A 22,395-nucleotide genomic window follows, 5' to 3' on the forward strand; every position below is an offset into this window, starting at 1 on the left:
ATACGGCTAAGTACCTTTACAAACAAATTGTTAAAACACCAAAAAAGTGGGCCTGCATAAGAAAGGAGATTAAAACACGAAGAAACAAAGGATATTTTACCATGGTGTGAATACAACGGCTTTCCTCGGCCGGAAAACAAAAGCTGTCACCGTTGTGCATCCCCCCCGAAATGATTTCCCCGCCCAGGACAAAAGCTTAGTGTCGTCCATCCGTCCAATGGCTATAGCTCCGCCTGTTGCACCAGTTGATGGTACCGCCATGTGTTTCAATGTGCCGTGAATTAATGTTACCTCGTAAAAACGACATTTTATCGATTTTAATCATATTGCTTCTGATAGCCATACGAAATAGGTGCAACACGTTGTTTAAATTTGCCCAAGAAAATGAGAAAACGCAACGAAATAACAAGGTAATTTGTATCTTTGTTATGGCTACATAATTTACTATAAATAACTATATATGTCATATACCTATTTATATACCACTCGGGCTGTCATTAGCGGAATAAACAAAGACGCGCTGGCAACTTCAAATTACTATCAGTGGTATCGGCTAAGATATATTCGCTGACACACGAATCGAATATGCGTTATTAGCCAAAACTCAATCATAAATTCAGTTAGTTTTCTAACAAGCAACCACACGGAAACTTTGACAGTTTGCCGTATTATGACAGCAACCTGACAGCGCTTTGTGTTGTCACGTGACCATTATAGCGCGAAACTTTTAGCCGGCAATGTTTGGCTAAAGGACAGGTTGATTTTGCCATTTTATTCATTTATAGCTTGTGTGGAGATACGAGGAAGGTTTTCGGGAGAATATCTGTAGTTTTACAGTGTCATATCAGTGTCAAACAACGAGAAACATCAGCTGGCGTCGTTGCCTGACCTTTGTCCCGGTGACATTGACCAATCAGCGACGAGATGCTAATGAGCCACGTGGCCTATAGCTGTCAAACAAAAAATGCTCTACTCTCATAGCATGCCAGAACTCCGCGTGGTTTCAACGAGGAAGAGCGTACTGCTTGTTGTGAGACTTTGACAGTTGCAAAAGTGGTTTAAACTAAACCGGCAAGCTGGATTTCGGATTCCAAAGCGTCCATATGGACAAAATGCGCTCCAAGCGAGGTAAGTGGTTCTACTGCCGTTGTTTTTGAAGCGAATATCGACAAATGTCAAATTGTTGAGCGAGTAGCGAGGCTCGCTTGTCATGGCGCACGTGGTCTTGGGGCTTCAATGTTAGCGGCGTGTCGCAAGCCTTTGTGTAATTTCTGGGCTTAAGCGCTGATTAAAATGAGCTTACCTGTTCAACTTTAGCTGAGGGTAAATATTTTGAATATTTGAACTGACTTTTTAGCTGATTTGATGTGTGTGACTAGCGCCGGACATGTTGACAGCACTTGACAGCTAGAAGTGACAGTCGGATCCAGTTTATGTCAGGCACGCCTAGCTGTGTTCAAACATAAGCGGGGCAAGTTTACTGTCCAAACCGATGTGTTTGTCTGTTTGACAGTGAACTTGGATCCGTCTCTATGTAAATCTGGCTAAATTTATATCAGTATATTTTCAAATTCTCCAAACCTTTTGTAGACAATATGTTTGCAATTTCTTTCAAATGTCAACGAGGTTGAAGTGTACACATGGAAGGTAAGTGAAGCAGTTTACAAGTCTATAGCTTCATGTACATGAATTCATGTGAAAGTTTTATTTACGATATATTTTTAAATTTTTAGTTCGAGAAAAGAACTCAAAGAGTTGGCTAAGTGACGATTACGACTCGGGAGATGGGAAAAGAGAAGACTCGAACATGGGTTACGAGTCTTCCGCCAAGAAACGAAGAGGGAATTTACCGAAAGAGTCAGTGCGTATTCTCAAAGGTTGGTTGTACGAACACAGGTACAACGCTTACCCAACAGATCAGGAAAAGGTGTACTTGTCAAATGCTGCTAATCTGACAGTGTTACAGGTGTGCAACTGGTTTATTAATGCCAGACGGCGGATTTTACCCGAGATGATAAAGAAGGATGGCATGGACCCGTTACAGTTCACAATCACACGGAAAAATAAAGAAAAGTCGTTTTCTGAGGAGGAAGACAACCGAAAGTTCTGTCTGACAGAGAGTGACAGAAAGTTTGACAATTCTGAAGACAGTGCATCCAGTCGCGATTCCGATCTTTCCCCATACCCTGTTTCTATGGATACGGATGGATACCTTTCCGACAGCGAAACATCGTCGTGTGAATATTACTCGGATCATGAAAATCTGAACAGATTGCCCACATCAAGGCTTTCTACATCAGGTGCCCCTCATATGAACTTTAACCCTCACCCACGGGACAATACCGCCAACACCCCACCCCCCTCTCCCCCTGCCCCAAGCAATGCGGGGAAAGAGGACATATTCAGGTGTTTTTACATGCTTGTTGATGTTGCCATCAGTCAGTTGGAGAAACAGAGACAACTTGAGAAATTAGAAGGTAACAAAGAGACTAAGTAAGAGGAAGAGACGAGTTCTCTCCCCTGAGTGCAAACTGTCAGATTCAAGCAACATGTGTGAGCCGGGAGCACATGTCGGCGGCGTGGTTTGATGGGACGAAATAAACTAGTTCGCTAACACTGCCATTTGTGGACACAATGTGTGACACATGTACATTTACTGTAAATTACCTGCACTTTGACGTTCATACAGTTTTTGATGAATTTCTATGCAAGACCCGCCGCGTATGGAATACACGCGAGGTGTATTAAGGAACTGTGGCAATATTCGTTCAGGTTCCCTTGAGGTACTGCGGTCAAGTGGATGTATGGAGGGATAGAGGGATTTTTTTTTTTGGTAAACTAAAAATCCAATCATTTACGACTGCCGGGACGGTCAAATATACATGCAATAATTATGTTTCGTAATAATTATTCATTATAAGTCTTCTCAAACAGTGACTTCAAACAATGGCTGAACCAAAGCATTTCTGTATTTTTATATGATTGAGTTTCAATCGGGATAGACATGTCCCTAATGGGTTGTCATTTTTTTTACAACAGTTCGTTTGTGCATTTTCTCCAAAACATTCGTATATATCAAACTGTCATCGTTTCATTAGTACCGAGTGCAAATATCCTTTATCAGCCCTGGGGCTACACAGGTGAATACCTGTCGCATTTTACAGGTAACCTATTCATTTTCAACCGTCAATAGAAATCGTCTCTCATTGTCACTGAATGCAAAGTTGGGTCGGGCCAGACCGCGTGGTCTTTCTGGCTGCGTTGGGGCTCTCCCAGCTGACGCGAAGGTCACGTGACCGCTAAACCACGTGGTCTCGCTCGCATTCGGTGACAGGTTACGAAGACAAAGGCGTAATTCACTCAAGCATATGTTCGTTTATTTTCGCCGAAGCCAATATTGTTTTAAAAAGTAGTGCTCGTTTTTTCAATTAAATATTAACGGCTTATGTTTTTCTGCGTATTTATTGAAGACTGTTTGCAACGAAATCGCTTTACTTTGTTTTGACATTGATTGACAGATGGTTAAGACCACGTGGAAATCAATGTCGTTTGAGTTTGATTGCATTTTGCAAAGAGAGTGTATCTTCCAAATTGGTTATTTTTTTGGCTCTTTTAAATGCGCATTTATAATGATAATTCACAATTTAGTGGTGTTATCAAGCATTTGGGACGTATCATTTTATATTCTTTATACAATTCGTGGCATTGTTTCATATGTGCTATTTGGGGTTTTTATTTGTCATTCATATATCATTGGAGAAACATATTTTTGATGTCACAAGATGATCATTTTGTATAAATTGTACAAAAATAAAGAAAAAAGAAAGAATTAAATATATTAATTGTATTACATGAGTTTGTTTTAGTTTCATTAATAGATAAATTCACATACTCCTTTCGTTATTGAGATATATGGTTACGTGCATATCATGCAGGCGTGCATGGTGGATAAGTACTCGTCACATAGATATGTATCTTGTTTACCTGGGATGGCGAACAGGGTTATGCTATGTTAGTATCACCATGCTCGTTTGTAATACTGGATGGTAAGCTTACTGGGTTTTACAACATTCTGCGTAAATGTTTGATTGGTGTGGGCAACACAAGTGATGGTGTAGATTCTTTTCGTGCCGTCCATTGCCAGATGCATGTGAGCTTGGGGTTGTATTTCGGGGCATCTGGCGGCCTCGGCATTTGGCATTACCGGTGTGTGTGGGGCTTCGTTCATCAAGAAGCATCGGAAATGAAGATAGCATTCAAAGCTCAGTGAAAACGGATGATATTTTCAGCCCAGCTGGTTCGGTAAAGTGATATCTCGGTTATAAATAGCCACTCGGGAGGATGTAGATAGCTCAATACTTTGTGAGAACTTGTCATGATATGTGTTCTCATCGTAAGTTTATTGTACTTCTCTACCTTTAACCGGTGTAAGAAATGTATGTCAATTTCACAAGAGCTGTCACGCTTGTCAGTTTCAACAGCCGTGCTAACTCCGCTGATCTAAAGACGCGTCTTGCTACGTCAAGGGCTGCAAGTATTTTGTTTTCACCTGCAAAGCGGTCAGTGATGCAGAACAGCTCGTCATGCCCTCTTGAGCTGTTGCAATGACCTCGGCAAACCTTGAAAGAGCGCCGCTTGTCACAGTGTAAACACTTCCTGCTATTGAAATGTCAGATGGGAAAAGCGCGGGAAAGATGGGGTCGCTCGGGACGCCGAGTCATCGCACAAGGAATTTCCTACGTAATGCGCGGTAACGATACATTCTCGTCGGCAGAGTGCCTGCTTGCCTTTATCAGATGTGTGGATAGATGACTCTCGTGAAGGGAAATAAAAATTTGAATCCACTTTATAGATCAGGCTGCTTGTGCAGATAATATTCATTTAGCACACTTGACATAATTTTATGCTTGAATCAACATATGCCCAGATATCTCACGAATGTGGAGGAATATAAACACTTCATAATTCGCTGGTAATTATAGTCAAGGATTAATTTGAACGTGACATTTAGTAAATACTGTCTCATGCAAACGTTGTGTAATTCAGCATGCATTATACAAATCAAATCAGGTCAATAAGAAATGGAGGTAATAAAGGCAACTGACTCATGCCATTGCTTTGTGCGCACAGAGATAATTTGAATTACTGACCTAAATGGGGCCAAATTCCTTCATATACAATACCAGTAATTACACCCTAGTGCCGTTTTACTGCACCACCCCACCCCTCTTCACTCGAATCTCATGACCCCCCACCCCCACCCCGTCCCCTGGGGGTAACTTGATAATAGCACACAGGGGGACAACGTGCCTGTGCCTCCAGGCGAGGACGGTCCCCGTTCATTGTCATTCATAGCTCCCGCTTTATTGTCGGCGCATGCGCAGAATGCCGCGATCAGAAGGCGTGTTAAAAATCAAATTCGAACAACTGAAGAGGGGTAATAGCAAGTAGGACGCGCAGATGCACCACCCCCCGGGCAATGCCTCTGGTACATTCCTATTAAGATTGTATACCGTAAAAATGTCATTTAAGATGAAACAATTATTATATCTCCTCGAGACCATGACTAGCCTTTGTTAAAAAATGTCATGTGCAAGCCACACAATGACTCCTCAGGACGATTGGGGGACTTAAAGAAGATTGAATAAATGGACGTTGGTATTGTGATGCGGATATGGATATTTACTCGGATGTATATTAGCCTCAAGACATATTTCAGCAGTGTTGGGAAATGATAACGACAAATTGCAAATTTCATTCTGGATGATTAAAGGGGCCCCTTTTACCAATTACTATTAAACAATCGATTTGTTCGACATTTTTATTGAATTAGAATTATTTTTTAAGAATTATATTTTTCTTTTTTCTCGTTACATGGAATATCCCTTTCTGATGTGATAGGGCCAAAACTGTTGAATAATAAAGCAAAATATAAGTACTCAGGTTGTTTCTTTGAGGAATGACACTAGTCATTGGTTCAAAAGTTCAAGGTCATAACAAAGGACTATGTAAACACTGAGGCTGAGGAAGAGTAATAAAACAATACCCCGGTCAAACCATGTTGATAAAGGGGGATTGGTTTGTTTGTTTGTTGTTTTACGACGCACTCAGTAATATTCCAGCTATAGGACGGCGGTTTGTAAATAATCGAGTCTGGACCAGACAATCCAGTGATTGATATCATGAGCATCGATCAACGCAATTGGGATCGATGACACGCTTCAACCAGGTCAGCGAACCAGACCACCCCATCCCGTCAGTCGCCTGCTACGCCAAGCAACAGACTTAAGCGTTATTCTAAACACTCTGCGAATATGTTTTCACTTACACAGCGACGTACATGCCTACATCACGACAAGCAAGTCAAGATTACTGCAGTAACTTCTGAAAACAAAAGTCTCTTGACCCCTTCTAGTATACTTTATAACTATATTATAACAACTGTTTATATTTGATAACTATGTTCATTTCAGAGACTAGATGTAAGTCTAGTGTTGTGCTAAGCCCACTCAGATATCATGCGGCAGTTTGACATGATCGTGATACCCCGGTGAGACACATAATATTGACTTCGAGGGGCCAAGTATTTGTTTTTCCTCCTAATGACGAGGGCCAGGCTTGGTAAAAGGGACCATCGTTTAATCTCGTAACATCTTTATGCTCTACTCTAGACCACGGAAACGGCCAAGGTAATGTTGAAACCGATACGCTGCGGTAGCCCACTGGGTAGGGTACCCGGTCATGATTGAGAAGAACTGGTTCGATTCCCTGGCTGTGATGTGACTGAAGTGCTATTGGAGATGGCGTGTCACTGTTGCACTCGGCATGACACGTGATGTAATATGTGGTCACTTTCAGTGTGACCTTGACAGCTGATATGTGGTCATGATCCAGGTCAAGGTCAAAGGAATCCATTATCATTTCCGACTGTAATATTTACATCGTCACGATGTTTGAAATTGTCATGTCTTGTCGTGATCAGACATTTATATTGTCAAATGTAATCGTTTAATTCTGTGTGCGTGTATGAACGTTCTCATTATGCGAATGTCACGTTGTAGACGTATACATAACAACTAAAGAAACGTCACAGTTTCTCAGTTCTCATCACCGAATATCTCACAACATATATTACCCTTGGGGAATTTCCGGTTAGAATATGTCTCCAACTACCTTTACTTGTCGTTCGAGGCGATCGGGTTTTGTTTGTTTATTGTTTAACGCCGCACCATATATATTCCAGCTATATGACGGCGGTCTGTAAATAATCGAGTCTGGACCAGAAAATCCAATGATTGACATCATAAGTATCGATCCACGCAATTGGGATACGGTGACATGCATCAACCAAGTCAGCTGGCGTGACCACCCGATCCCGATAGCCGTCTCTTACGACAAACATATATCAACCATATAATATAAAAAAAACACAAACGCAATGACCAATGATGATTGGGATGTTGCTTTATAAGCCATTGAATGGTTTGTGTGGCCAAGAATTGACTATATACCGGCCGCAGATAGTGCTGCTAGCGGTGTAAAACATCATTCACCCCCCCCCCCCCCCCCAAAAAAAAAAAATGTTTGCGCATTGCATAAAGAATACTATTACCTGCGGGTGACGAGCTGATATTTTGCGTGAATGGTATTTTTAAGAATATATGTATAAAAAATAGTCTTGTCCTCATTGAGATTCAGTTAGATATACATTCATGTCGCCGGATCGGCGTGCAGTGTGTGAATCGGGACCAATTGCTACAGACCACTTCACGTGTGTTATCTACATGTTAAATAGAAACATGATTTACACGAATGTCAATCAAACATGACATCGACAGTCACAGACAATATCCAACGTTGACACTCACGTGAGTTGACAATAAAATACAATTTGCACATCCATTTGGCCTGTAGGTCCAAGGTAATTGGCATAGGATATTTGTTGCACGTGGATCTGTGTCTATCAGATATCCTGTACCCCGTTTGAATGAATCATGCTGTGAATTGACAACCGCCTGTCATTTCCATTTTAGGACACCCGTACTATGTGTTGACATACGAACAACGTGACATGGTCGATTTCATTGTGCAGTCGTACCTTTGTAATTTGGAGGAGTAAGCGATTATTGCTCCGCGGGCTTTTATGATATTTAATTTTTAAAAGGAGACAGTTAGTAATGATTAAAGGTAATGCTTTTAAAGAGAAACATTTATTTTATGAAAAGAAATAGTTTCACATGCTCTAAAGTAAGAGAAGCATTCCAAATACGAATGAAGTGGTAATTTATTTTTAACCGCTTTTTTACTTACACTTATATATACTTATATTTCCCTATACATGTCCAAAGCCACATACCGATATGGTATATGGTCACCCACGTTGTTAATAAGAGCTTGTTGAATCCATGCATTAATAAATGACTTGTGAAAGGGCGGGTCTCTCTGATATCTGTTTCGCTTTGAAATCGACACAGGAACTATCCTCGTTGGGCGTCAGCTTGCTTATGAAGCATGCAACGGCGCGCTGCATCATGCACAGCACTCTTTAGATACTATATACATGTATACTAGTTTTACCTGAGTCTATCCATTTTTTTGCGTCCAGGAGACACTCCTTAATATTTTGTGTGTGTCCAATGCATAAACATGGGGGTCCACTTGTTTTCAGGAATTGAACTGACCATTCCACACGCTCAGAAGCCTTACACATAAACTGCCGGGAAAAAGCAAACACTTGAAAGATGGATTTAGCCAAAAAATTACAAACGTTATCATAACACCACCACCAAATACATCACCATCGAATAACCATTTCTTGTTTGTAATATTTTTGCCCGGCAGTTAAAACACTGAAATGAAACTGTGTGATTGGTTGGTTCAATCATTGACGCGGGACGCGACAAACTCCCCAGTTCGACGGTAATGACCTCGTTTACAACGATCTGTCACAAGCCCTCTTGCATAAGTACATGTATGTAGATAGGTAATAAAAAAGCCGCTATGTATCTTTTCTTTTCTTTCACAAAGAACGAATTTGAGTGAGAGAGGAGATCCCGAGAGTTCAATGACGCAGTCAGCACTTATCCAGCCTTATCACGACTGCCTGTGTATGGATAGTCGAGTCTGGACAAAACAAACCGAAGGCTGACATCATGAACAATGATCCACACCAATGAAACTCGGTCACAATCATCCAGGTCACACATTTCCACCGACTGGTCCTCGTTTTTGTCGGTTCCTACACGCACGGGTATTGTTTCTTGCATACCCAAGAGCATATATTGCTTTATGAAACAATCACCACACGCACACCCTACCCCCTATGCCAATCTCACCCTTCTCAGTTGTAGCCCCCCCCCCCCCCCCCCACACACACACCCCCACACACCCCCACCCCCACCCCATACCCCCTTTTTTAAGCTCTGAAGACTTAAGGGTTCTTCGTTTACTTAATACTCAGTTTTTAGAAATCTCCTAACTTAGTATATATTATAGTCTTGTTATATATTAGTCTTGGGGCATATCATGGGACAGCTCTGCCAAATTGAGTAATATGAGCGAGTTAATATGGTTTTCTTCCGCTATATGATGGCTGCTTGTAAATGGTCGAGTGTGGTCAAACAAACCAGTGATTGATATTATGAGCAATTAACGACCCACGCCGTCGGTGAACGGTGTACTATCAACCAAGTCCCCGAGCCTGACCACCCGATCCGTTAAGTCGCCTCTTACATGCATAGGTTGATGGCTTATTATAACCGGGATCCACGTCATGAACATCTTGTGACTCACCGACGACAACAACAACAACAACAACAACAACAATCACCCTCTGTGGACCAAGGATAGAATAGCTCCTTACACTACAGATCGTACAAGGCGCCTTAATCTGCCCGGGCGGGTAAGCCCTGTGATTTGCGTGTCATCATGACCCGACTGCGACGGACGTGGGACTTCATGTCACTGGTTTGCCTCCTCCAGACTCGATAAATCGTTAATATTGCTACGGCGTTAAAAACATATTCATTCGCTCACTCCAACTCTCATGTTGTCATACAGAACTGCACGACGGTGCACTCCACACCAGCAAGTTTCTTATTCACGAAAAAATACCACACAGTTGTCGATTTTATAAATAGATAAGGACAGGGATCCCCGACATTTATGGCGTCATAAAACAACGTTAATTAAGTTTGTTCAGGGTTGCCACTGGTAACGGATAATGACAACAATAAATTTTGTCTGAACATTACAGAACATGAAAAGAGTCGATACAGCACGATAGATTTTCAGATAAATTTGCAGACTAGCTTATGTCATTGTGTAATATTTATCAGCCACCGCAGTCTTTGGGATTGTTCTGAAACGGTTCCGTGCGATTGGTTGTGTGTACATGCACGTGCTTCTCGCCTGCGGGCGATATGCACGAGAACCTAACGTGATTACGTTATTGTGTTTTGAGATAAGAAGAACTGTACAAAGAGTCAAAATCAGAAAATCAGAGTTAATTTTGAAAAATAATTTATTCCATGATGGATATCGGAACACTATGCATAGTTTGACATTTAATTACCGGCATTGTGTAGAAATATCAGGCGTCAAAATCTTAGCCAGAAGCAGCTGAAAGTAGATGAACTGAAAAAAAATATATTGTACGTGTATGTGAACCTAAAAAAGTCGCTGCGCAAAATGAAACCAATTACTTCTACATTTTTACAGTTCACCCGTTCTCAGAGCATTTGACCCTCCCTTCGCCCGACACCCTGACTTTTAGGATGACGGGGCAAGGGTGGCACAGGGGTCTAAGGCGTTGGAAATAATTGTGCTGAGTTGCTTCCCTTAGCCGCGCCAGGATTCGTTGGTCGTGGGTTCGAATCGCAGATTCGCTTGGATTATGATCCGTGTTCTGTTATCACCATACCCGTGTTCGTGCGTTTCAGTAAAGTAACCGTCTTGGATTTGTGTTAAATAGCTGATAAACACAAACAACGAACAATAGTGAGGAAACGATATAAATAATAAATGAATGAATGTTTTTTTACGCCCCATTCAAACATCTTCCAGTTATATCACGTAGACATATACTGGACCAGACAAACAAGTGGTTGAGATCATGAGCAATGACAAACGCTCAATTTAAGTTCGAGTACATGTACATGGGACGTGAATACACACAAGGCTGTACAAGAGAACACTGATGTACCAAAAGTGTTAGGCGGAACATTGTGGATCCCAGACAAAGTATTATGTTAGGTAGTACATTGTGGATCCAAGATAAAGTATTGTGTTAGGCAGAACAGTGTGGATCCCAGATAAAGTATTGTGTTAGGCGGAACAGTGTGGATCCCAGATAAAGTATTGTGTTAGGCAGAACATTGTGGATCCCAGATAAATTATTGTGTTAGGCAGAACAGTGTGGATCCCAGATAAAGTATTGTGTTAGGCAGAACAGTGTGGATCCCAGATAAAGTATTGTGTTAGGCGGAACATTGTGGATCCCAGATAAAGTATTGTGTTAGGCAGAACAGTGTGGATCCCAGATAAAGTATTGTGTTAGGCAGAACAGTGTGGATCCCAGATAAAGTATTGTGTTAGGCAGAACAGTGTGGATCCCAGATAAAGTATTGTGTTAGGCGGAACATTGTGGATCCCAGATAAATTATTGTGTTAGGCAGTACATTGTGTATTCCCAAACAGGGTATTGTGTTAGGCGGAACATTGTGGATCCCAGATAAAGTATTGTGTTAGGCAGTACATTGTGTATTCCCAAACAGGGTATTGTGTTAGGCGGAACATTGTGGATCCCAGATAAAGTATTGTGTTAGGCAGTACATTGTGTATTCCAAAACAGGGTATTGTGTAAGGCAGAACATTGTGGATCCCAAAGTATTGTGTTAGGCAGTACATTGTATATGACAGACAAAGCATAGTGTTAAAAAGAGCATTGTGTTTGACAGACAAAGCATTGTACGTGAGAGATATAACATGGTTCACGCCAGAGAGTGTGAGGCAGAACCTTGTGTTCAACAGACAGAGGACAGAGTATGACAGTCAACACACAATGTGTGCCACAAAGTGCAAGACACAGGACAGTGTCTGTAAGCAGAACTCACGTGAGAAACGCACTGCATGTACGAAACACGACGTAATCAAATACTGTGTACGAACCGTCTCACGCCAGGCGAGATGTTACGTCACACACAGGCGAACAAGCCCGTGCAACACGGCTAATTTGTGTGATAAGACTAATCACCCTATTAGAGTAATTGCCGTGTCAGGGCGGTGATGCATCAGTTGGCGGTATGTGCGGGGGCAGTGCTGGTGAAGGCTGGTCGAGGGCAGATAGTCTTTTTATCTGAACCCATTCGTAACATATGAAACGGGCGTAGAGGTAGCACAACGGTCTATGCGCTTGTTTGTAGCGAACTCGACCCGGTTTCGCTTCCAAAGATGGTTAATTATTCTAGAATGTCCCCCCCCCCCCCCCCCCCCCCCCCCCGCCCATCTATGAATAAACCAAACTTACACCAATTCGCAACATATTATGAGTGAGTGAGTATTGTTTTACTCCGCTTTGAGCAACATTGCAGCGATATCACAGCGGGTGACAGCAGAAATGGGCTTCATACATAGTATCGAACCCAGTACTTCGGCGTGACAGGTGAACGCTTTAACCACTTCTCTACCCCGCCAACCTCGCAACATGTGAAAGGGGCGAAGCGGAAGCGCAAAGATTAGTGCGTTTGCTCAAAACGAGCCCGGTCCCAGTTCGTTTCGTTTTCCATATGGTTGATTATTACTATTTATCCCTTAAGTCCATCTGTCAAGAAAATGCCAACGTACGGAATATGTCACACACATGTCAATCAATCATTCCAATCGTTTATAAATTAGACCGAATAATTTTATATATCACAAGTTCAAGAAACTAGTCTACATATCAAATCACTTTTTCATACTTCTGATCTTCATTCATAAATAAATAATTTAAAAAAACCCTTGTTTTAGACACAGCCTATCTATCACCACACAGGAGTGTCTGCAGAGCGTGTCGCAACTGAAAGAAATTGACATGATATATGGATGTATATGTCTCGCCTCGAGACATCGATGTCTGTCTCGTATGGTTTGATAGATGGTGCTACCCAGTAAGGATGCCCGACCTCAGTGATTTTTTATCGTAAACATTCTACCACGTGGTTCTTTAATCCTCGTCACAGATAGTCTATTGTTGACCTAATGTGACATTCAGCGTACCAATGTCTCGAGACATGATCAATCGAGGTTTCAGTGTCGTCTTGATAATTCAGCTTTTTTAGATGGCTTTGTTGTGTTATTACCCATATGTGTACCGCTTTAATGGGAAAGAAAATTGGGGCAATATCACACCTTTATCAAGGCAATATCAAACCATGTCAAGGCGATAATAATTGAAGCTTTTCAAACAAACCAATGATTGATAGCAGGAGCAGCGATGTTTGTTTGTTTGTTTGTCGTTTAACGCCGTTAATTCAGCAATACAATATTCCAGCTATATGACGGCGGTCTGTAAATAATCGAGTCTGGACCAGATAACCCAGTGATTGACATCATCAGCATCGATCCACGCAATTAGGATACGATGACATGCATCAATCAAGTCACCAAGACTTTTCCGGGCACAAAGTGATATCTTCTTGATGATAGTACTCAAAAGTCTTTAAGGACAATGTCGATAACGGGCGGCGTTAGAAATGTGCAAACCGGCACTTATATTGCACCTTGTCACGGCGAGTTCAGATATCACTGCCGCCATTTATGACCTTGACCTTGAGCGTGGACTAGTTTTCAAACAGACAGATTTCAAACCAGTAACAGCTTTCCCCTATATAAGGCATGGCTTATTTTAATCGCTACAAACTACCATAATTTCACACCGACACAGAAACATTGCAAATTTTACTTGCGGTAATTATTCCACCTGAAACAGTTGGCATTTCAGCGGAAGACGGTGACATTTGAAATCGATATTATTCAGGGACTGTACTGCAGGCTTCGACATACAATTTAGCAGTTGGCAGACCAAAGTCTGAAATAATGCTGTATTAAATGATCGTGATTGACACAGTCATGCGCCCGGATAATTAACATGATATAGCTGCTAATATGTTATTATGCATGTCTCCTCGCTCTCATTTGTCATGATTCATCGCCGATTTATTTTTATATCGGTTTTTAAATAATACTCGGAGGTAATTGCGCTTATTTCTGCGATTGTACAAAATGAATGTGGGGCAAGGCAACAACCTTGTCTTACATACACGCACAAATTTAATCCAACGTGAACAACAAGCGAGAAGACGCAATCATATTTCGTATTTCAAAAATAAAGGTACTGGTTCGCTTTAAGTGTTTGAATGAGTTAGCACGTCACTTTGAAAAAATATGTTAATATTCACAGTGTTACGATGTAATGTAAGAGAAAAGCCTGAAGTGTTTTACAAGTTCAGGTACATTCACGAATTTGGACATGGTTCAGAACGAAACTTTAAATAGAAAAAAAGACCAGCTGATCCTGGCACAATTAGGGGACGTAACACTTCACAGAAGTGGGTAGGTGGTTCCTGGACTTGTACTGTTTCTTCAGCCTTTGTGTATTTTCATAGCTGAGTTGAATGAGAGAACATCATTTCATAACTAACATGGGTGCTGCTGTTGTATAATCTAATTGTGAACCAGACATGATTATCCAGATTCTGTCGGTCTTAAATGAATCAATGTCAAAGTGGGTTCTGAACATTAGTGCAATTATTCATGAGTGTAACTGTTGTAATTCAACTACAATCACCAACGCGTCTCGGCAAAACGGTTTGTCGGAACTCAGGAAAGATAATCTGTTTAATAGTGGAATTCTTTTAGTTTTGTGATCTCCAAAGGTTTGGCGATCAAGGTGAATTTGTAATTCTTTTGGAACAGCTAGCCTCTATTTTTGAGAAAAAAAATTACTTCATTTCCAAAACAACGATGGACAAATGTCAAAACTAGTATTATCCTTATTTCGAAAATGGAACATTTTAAAGACAAGTCTAGATTGTACGACACATATCAAGTAGATCATGCATTTAACTACCTGCCCACCTTTATCTTTTCTTTTTAAAAACCTAGCCTGGAATTGCCCTCCGCTTTGTTAAAAAACTACTTTACAATTCAAATTACGGTCTTATGCCCCAAATCCGACTTATTACACACACAATGTCATTCTTACGTTAGATTCGCAGGAGAATCTGATCGTAGTCACCATTGGTTCTGGGCTGTCTGTTACCTTCATCCGCAGGGAGCTATGCCCAGAGAGGTAAAATGTGTTTTTTAGAATTAAGTTTACTTTTATTGATTCACAACCTACTAAATAAAAAATGAAAGAATAAAATCCTCCCTCCCTTCCCAGTCATTTTTGATATTTTAACTGGGCTTATATAGACAAACCGTGTATATTTTGCGCCAAGATTTCAGTTCGGGTGAAACAAATCTGTGTCATCGTATCCAGACGCCATATGACGTTGTTCGTACTTTCAATAAAGATCTTTTCCAGCACACACTCGGTCATTTATAAGCCGCCATGCCATCTGTGGGATATTGCTGAGTGCGGCTTAAAACAACATTACTTCACTGACTATAGTGTGTGTTGACCTTGTCTTTTGAAACTGTACCAGATGTACACAGTTCCTATTTTCACTGAATGCACGTGCGTGAAATTTCCCTCAGTGCGGGAAACATGCGTGTCATACCGTAATGCACGAGCATAACGTGCTACAACGTGCTTGCAGCAGACGTCAACAGAATCAGCTCGTCTATTTTAGAAACCTGCAGTCAGCCTTCACAAAGACAACAGCACTCCTCATAATATCTTCAAAACAAAGCAGGTCATAACCTTTCAGCCAGTCATAACAAAGAGGCCCCACGACCCAGGCATTCGTGTCAGACTTGCTACAACCAAATGTCTTACGATGAAATATTAATTACACCTGAATATTTATTCGACAGCAACGTATATCGACCAGCTCAACTAATGAATGACTAATTAACAACGACGTCCAACCTTGATAGGTACCTCAGAAGGGAAAACGAGAGCGGCCCTGCAGTTTCACTGACAGTTGATTAGCAGGTACCTATTAAGGATTGACTGTCACGAACGAAGCACCACGTGATCGCTTGCTCGAGATTTTTGTGCCTTGTTGTTACAGGTGAATGCATGCGCAGTTTAGTGTTATTCTTGGGGCAATAAGAATACGATAGTGTAAGATTGACAGAACCCATAAGTTTGTTCTTGGTTTTGTTTGTTTGTTTGTTTGTTGTTTAACGCCGCACTCTGCAATATTCCAGCTATATGACGGTGGTCTGTAAATAATCGAGTGTGGACCCGACAATCCAGTGAGTGACACCATGAGCACCAATCTGGGATCGATGACATACACAAACCGAGTCAGTGCCATGGGGGGGGGGGGGGGGGGGGGGGGGGGGGGGTGTGTGTGTGTTTTGTTGCGGTTGTCACCCCTGGATTTTTTTTTTTAGAAAACAGTTTTATTTCAATCATGAAAATACAATGATTTGCCCCTCCCCCCAGTCAAAAAAAGTTAAATACGGCCTTGGTTAGTAGCCTCTTACAATATATATAATCTCCTTTTATGGGCCCAAGCATGGGTTCCTGAAGATCTATTCTACCCGAATCTTCACGGGTCTTGTTCTTGGTTCCCTTATGACGGTCGTAAGTCTATGTTAAGGTTTGGCAATTTTACAGAGCGGCGTTGGTCTTCGTTGTCCTTCATATTACATAACCCAAGATGTCCAAGAAAAGCACTAAAAGCTATTTCGTAAACATACGCATTAACATTGAAACGTACCCACTGTGAATGTTTATGAACTGGTTTCACGCGATCGGTATCCATGCAGTGTGATAATGGTTTCGTGCAGCTCCAACTTGACAACGTCAAACAAATACGGTGCATTTATCATTACGTCATCTCACGTGATGTGTCTTGATTTTTTCAACACTGTTTTAACAACCTGTCTTAAAATGTTGTGTAACGTTTCGCGGGAATCTTTACTAATACCAGTTTAATGTAAAATTTATTTCTTTTCGGTTAATTTGAATTTTCGTCCTCGAGATCGAACGCCGAGAAACCCACGTGACAGGATGGCAAAATGGTACTGTTTATATATTGAAGCAAACAAAGAAATGAAGACTTTGACTTTGAAGAGATAATACTACTTAATATAATATGTTTATTTCTTTTTAGACAAGATTACGTAAACACTGAATCAAAAAGATAACGGAGCCAACGCAAGGAATAGTATCGTATTAGTACAATAAACGTATTTAAAAAAATATAATGGATCTACAAAAATTCATACATGTTATTAGAATACCAAGTGATCCGAGTTTTTTGAGAGATGCATATTTGTCATAACGGTGGTCCTTATGCGTGAATGTATTCCAATGTTCTGTATGGGCCGAATTGTGTTCCCTATTGGCCCCAAAGGTGTATTCGTAGATTTTAAATTGTTTTTGCAATTGACATGATAACATCAATAGTTGTCAACGCACATATGTGTCGGGCTTTTGTATCTTATATTCTCTAATGAATTTATACCAAATATAAAATAAGTTTAATTTGTATGCAAAATTAATACTTGGTGATAATAACTAAGCAAAAAGAATAAATCAAAATTGATATTACTTCCCAAACTGACGGACAGAACAAAGTGTTCACATGAAAACTGGATTTATCCAGGAAATTACAAACTCTATCAAAGCGTTACTCCAGTAAAAACAGTCGCTGAAACACAGCAAACTTAAGGTCCAAAACACAATTATTATCACTTCCGATAACCTATTTCTTGTTTGTTTCATTTTCAGCCACCATCAAACACAGGGGTATACTATCTTTTGGCCGGCAGTGTATTTTGGTACGGATCATACTAGCAGCTGCAGTGTTAACGACGTTTTATTTCAGAATAATTTCCATGGTTACAGGTATTTTCTCAAGTTCAATGGAGCAGCAACTCGAACAAGATATAAATATTCAGGTGTACTGGCACAAGAAGAAACATGGTTTAGAATGAATTCCACGAACGCCTAGCAACGATTTCACCCCGCCTGGCAACAAGACTAAGAAAATCGAAACATTCAGGTAGAAATGCTATCAAGGTATTTTCTGGGCTGCTGCTATACACGTGCGGCTAGGGACACAATGGCAACGATAATTAAGCTATTTTGGATAGGATCAATATTTCGGAGAAAGCTTGACATTGGAAATGAAGTTTTGTTTAAACTACTCTTTGTCTTCAGAAATCAGGTATCAGTCAGGTCAAGAAAGTGCAGACTCAGGGATGGAAATTAAGAACGTCTAATAGTGATAACATACAGCACTACAGTTTGAAATTCTATTAGCCTTAGGGTACCTTTAACATTAACAAAGCTGGCTCCAGCTTGTGGTCTTGTGCTAATTTCAATCCCTGGCAGTATGTTAACGTTGTTTTGTAAGCATTAATGTTAACGTTGTTTTGTTATCATTAATGTTAACGTTGTTTTGTTATCATCGATGTTAACGTTGCTCTAGTAATCATTAATGTTTAAGTTGTTGTTATTAATCTTAACGTTGTTGTTATCATTAATGTTAACGTTGCTGTTATCATTAATTCTAACGTTGTTATCATTAATGCTAACGACGATGTTACCATTCATGTTAACGTTTCTGTTGTAATCATAAATGTTAACGTTTCTGTTGTAATCATGAATGTTAACGTTGCTGTTGTAATCATTAATGTTAACGTTGCTCTAGTAATCATTAATGTTAACGTTGTTGTTATTAATCTTAACAGTGCTGTTATCATTAATGTTAACTTTGCTGTTATCATTAATTCTAACGTTATCATTAATGCTAACGACGGTGTTACCATTTATATTAACGTTTCTATTGTAATCATTAATGTTAACGTTGCTGTTTTTTTGTTATCATTTATGTTTACGTTGCTGTTTTTTTGTTATCATTAATGTTAACGTTTGATGAGCTGTTTCACTTTGTAACCTTTCAGACACTCGTGTCCCACGCATCGTTCTAAACGCGTTCTCACGAAATGACTCTCTTGATTCTTGATAATTATTTCTGTTTTCTTTTCCGTTGTTGCTGCTATGATTAATGCAATTTATTTTCGTTCTTATTGTTGCTATTATTACCGTAATTGTTGATGAATAATGATACTATTGTGGAAAAGTTTGTTTTCTGTTATGACAAGCATTACTCTTCTGTTATCATTTTTATGACAATTGATATTAAAAAATAAATTGCCCCAGGAAATGCTTGAACAAAATAATTGTGGATCTGGCTGTTGAAAAAAATAACTGTCAGCCACAAAAATTACATTATTGCAAAAATAAATTGTAAAAAAATATTTAGTCTCCTAGTTTTAATTAAAAATATAGCTGGTGTTTGCAGATGTAGCGGGAAAAATAGCTAGTCTCCATGAAAAATCCTAGAGAAGTAGCCTATTGACAGTTAACGTGCAACATGCAGATAGATCTACCATACTGCATGCATCGTAGTGACAGGGAACGTGCAATATGTAGATAGATCTACCATACTGCATGCATCGTAGTGACAGGGAACGTGCATTATGTAGATAGATCTACCATACTGCATGCATCGTAGTGACAGGGAACGTGCAATATGCAGATAGATCTACCATACTACATGCAGCGTAGTGACAGGGAATAGCAATATGCAGATAGATCTACCATACTACATGCATCGTAGTGACAGTGAACGTGCAATATGCAGATAGATCTACTATACTACATGCATCGTAGTGACAGGGAACGTGCAATATGCAGATAGATCTACTATACTACATGCAGCGTAGTGACAGGGAACGTGCATTATATAGATATATCTACCATACAACATGCATCGTAGTGACAGGGAACGTGCATTATGTAGATAGATCTACCATACAACATGCATCGTAGTGACAGGGAACGAGCATTATATAGATAGATCTACTATACTACATGCATCGTAGTGACAGGGAATAGCAATATGCAGATAGATCTAGCATACTACATACAGCGTAGTGACAGGGAATAGCAATATTCAGATAGATCTACCATGCTACATGCATCGTAGTGACAGGGAACGTGCAATATGCAGATAGATCTACTGTACTACATGCATCGTAGTGACAGGGAATAGCAATATGCAGATAGATCTAGCATACTACATACAGCGTAGTGACAGGGAATAGCAATATGCAGATAGATCTACCATACTACATGCATCGTAGTGACAGGGAACGTGCATTATATAGATAGATCTACCATCCTACATGCATCGTAGTGACAAGGAACGTGCATTATATAAATAGATCTACCATACTACATGCATCGTAGTGACAGGGAATAGCAATATGCAGATAGATCTACCATCCTACATGCATCGTAGTGACAAGGAACGTGCATTATATAGATAGATCTACCATACTACATGCATCGTAGTGACAGGGAATAGCAATATGCAGATAGATCTAGCATACTACATACAGCGTAGTGACAGGGAATAGCAATATGCAGATAGATCTACCATACTACATGCATCGTAGTGACAGGGAATAGCAATATGCAGATAGATCTAGCATACTGCATGCATCGTAGTGACAGGGAACGTGCATTATATAGATATATCTACCATCCTACATGCATCGTAGTGACAGGGAACGTGCATTATATAGATAGATCTACTATACTACATGCAGCGTAGTGACAAGGAACGTGCATTATGCAGATAGATCTAGCATACTACATACAGCGTAGTGACAAGGAACGTGCATTATATAGATAGATCTACCATACTACATGCATCGTAGTGACAGGGAACGTGCATTATGTAGATAGATCTACCATGCTACATGCATCGTAGTGACAGGGAACGTGCAATATATAAATAGATCTACCATACTACATGCATCGTAGTGACAGGGAACGTGCATTATATAGATATATCTACCATACTTGCAGCAGTGAAGTGACAGGGAACGTGCAATATGTAGATAGATCTACCATACTACATGCATCGTAGTGACAGGGAACGTGCATTATGTAGATAGATCTACCATACTTGCAGCAGTGTAGTGACAGGGAACGTGCATTATGTAGATAGATCTACCATACTGCATGCATCGTAGTGACAGGGAACGTGCATTATATAAATAGATCTACCATACTACATGCATCGTAGTGACAGGGAACGTGCATTATATAGATAGATCTACCATACTACATGCAGCGTAGTGAAAGGGAACGTGCATTATATAAATAGATCTACCATACTACATGCATCGTAGTGACAAGGAACGTGCATTATATAGATAGATCTACCATCCTACATGCAGCGTAGTGACAGGGAATAGCAATATGCAGATAGATCTACCATAATACATGCAACGTAGTGACAGGGAATAGCAATATGCAGATAGATCTACCATACTACATGCATCGTAGTGACAGGGAATAGCAATATGCAGATAGATCTACCATACTACATGCAGCGTAGTGACAGGGAATAGCAATATGCAGATAGATCTACCATCCTGCATGCAACGTAGTGACAGGGAACGTGTAATATGCAGAAAGATCTACCATACTACATGCATCGTAGTGACAGGGAATAGCAATATGCAGATAGATCTACTTTCCTGCATGCAACGTAGTGACAGGGAACGTGCAACATGTAGATAGATCTACCATCCTGCATGCAGCGTAGTGACAGGGAACGTGCAATATGTAGATAGATCTACCATCCTGCATGCAGCGTAGTGACAGGGAACGTGCATAATGTAGATAGATCTACCATCCTGTATGCATCGTAGTGACAGGGAACGTGCATTATGTAGATAGATCTACCATCCTGCATGCATCGTAGTGACAGGGAACGTGCAACATGTAGATAGATCGCTTATACTGCATGCAGTAGGTGAACAGGAAACACGCACAACGCAGGGAGTATCTACCATGCCGTATGCGCCGATGAAAACCCCATCTGATGCATCAGTGGTGGATTGGCGATGGGATGGTCAGGTACCAACACACACACGCGCGCGTTTTGAAAATTATAAACTGACCCCAGCAATGACCAGCAGACACCCCGGGCTACCTCATTGTTACCTGTATTTCTTAAAAAACCCAAAACATTGACTCGTGGAACGTCTAAACCTGCATAAACGTTGCTCTGTTATAGCAGATCATGATGAAGTGTGACTTCTTATGTGTTTGTTAAAGGAAGTGCAGTATAGAGATACGAGACAGTCAACACATAAAAAAACATTATAATATTATACCTGTCTTTAATATGTGGACATTTGTTGTCC

The 22,395-nt window shown here is 40.5% G+C and overlaps 1 protein-coding gene across 1 annotated transcript; it reads left to right on the forward strand.

Moving 5' to 3' along the window:
• The first annotated feature begins 965 nt into the window (after positions 1–965).
• Positions 966–3,847, forward strand: LOC124138806 (homeobox protein TGIF2-like). Its single transcript, XM_046505679.2, has 2 exons — positions 966–1,128; positions 1,734–3,847. Exons 1-2 carry the CDS (start codon positions 1,104–1,106, stop codon positions 2,495–2,497), a joined length of 789 nt encoding a protein of 262 aa, XP_046361635.1. The 5' UTR covers positions 966–1,103; the 3' UTR covers positions 2,498–3,847.
• Positions 3,848–22,395: the final 18,548 nt, after the last annotated feature.

Source organism: Haliotis rufescens, unplaced genomic scaffold, assembly GCF_023055435.1.
Source record: "Haliotis rufescens isolate VD_foot unplaced genomic scaffold, xgHalRufe1.0.p SCAF_2, whole genome shotgun sequence".
In the NCBI taxonomy this organism is placed as follows: Eukaryota; Metazoa; Mollusca; class Gastropoda; order Lepetellida; family Haliotidae; genus Haliotis; species Haliotis rufescens.

Coding starts and splice junctions, on each gene's coding strand:
- LOC124138806 (XM_046505679.2), top strand. CDS start 1,104: ATGGACAAAATGCGCTCCAAGCGAG. Junction 1,129..1,733: donor CAAAATGCGCTCCAAGCGAG/GTAAGTGGTTCT, acceptor TTAAATTTTTAG/TTCGAGAAAAGAACTCAAAG.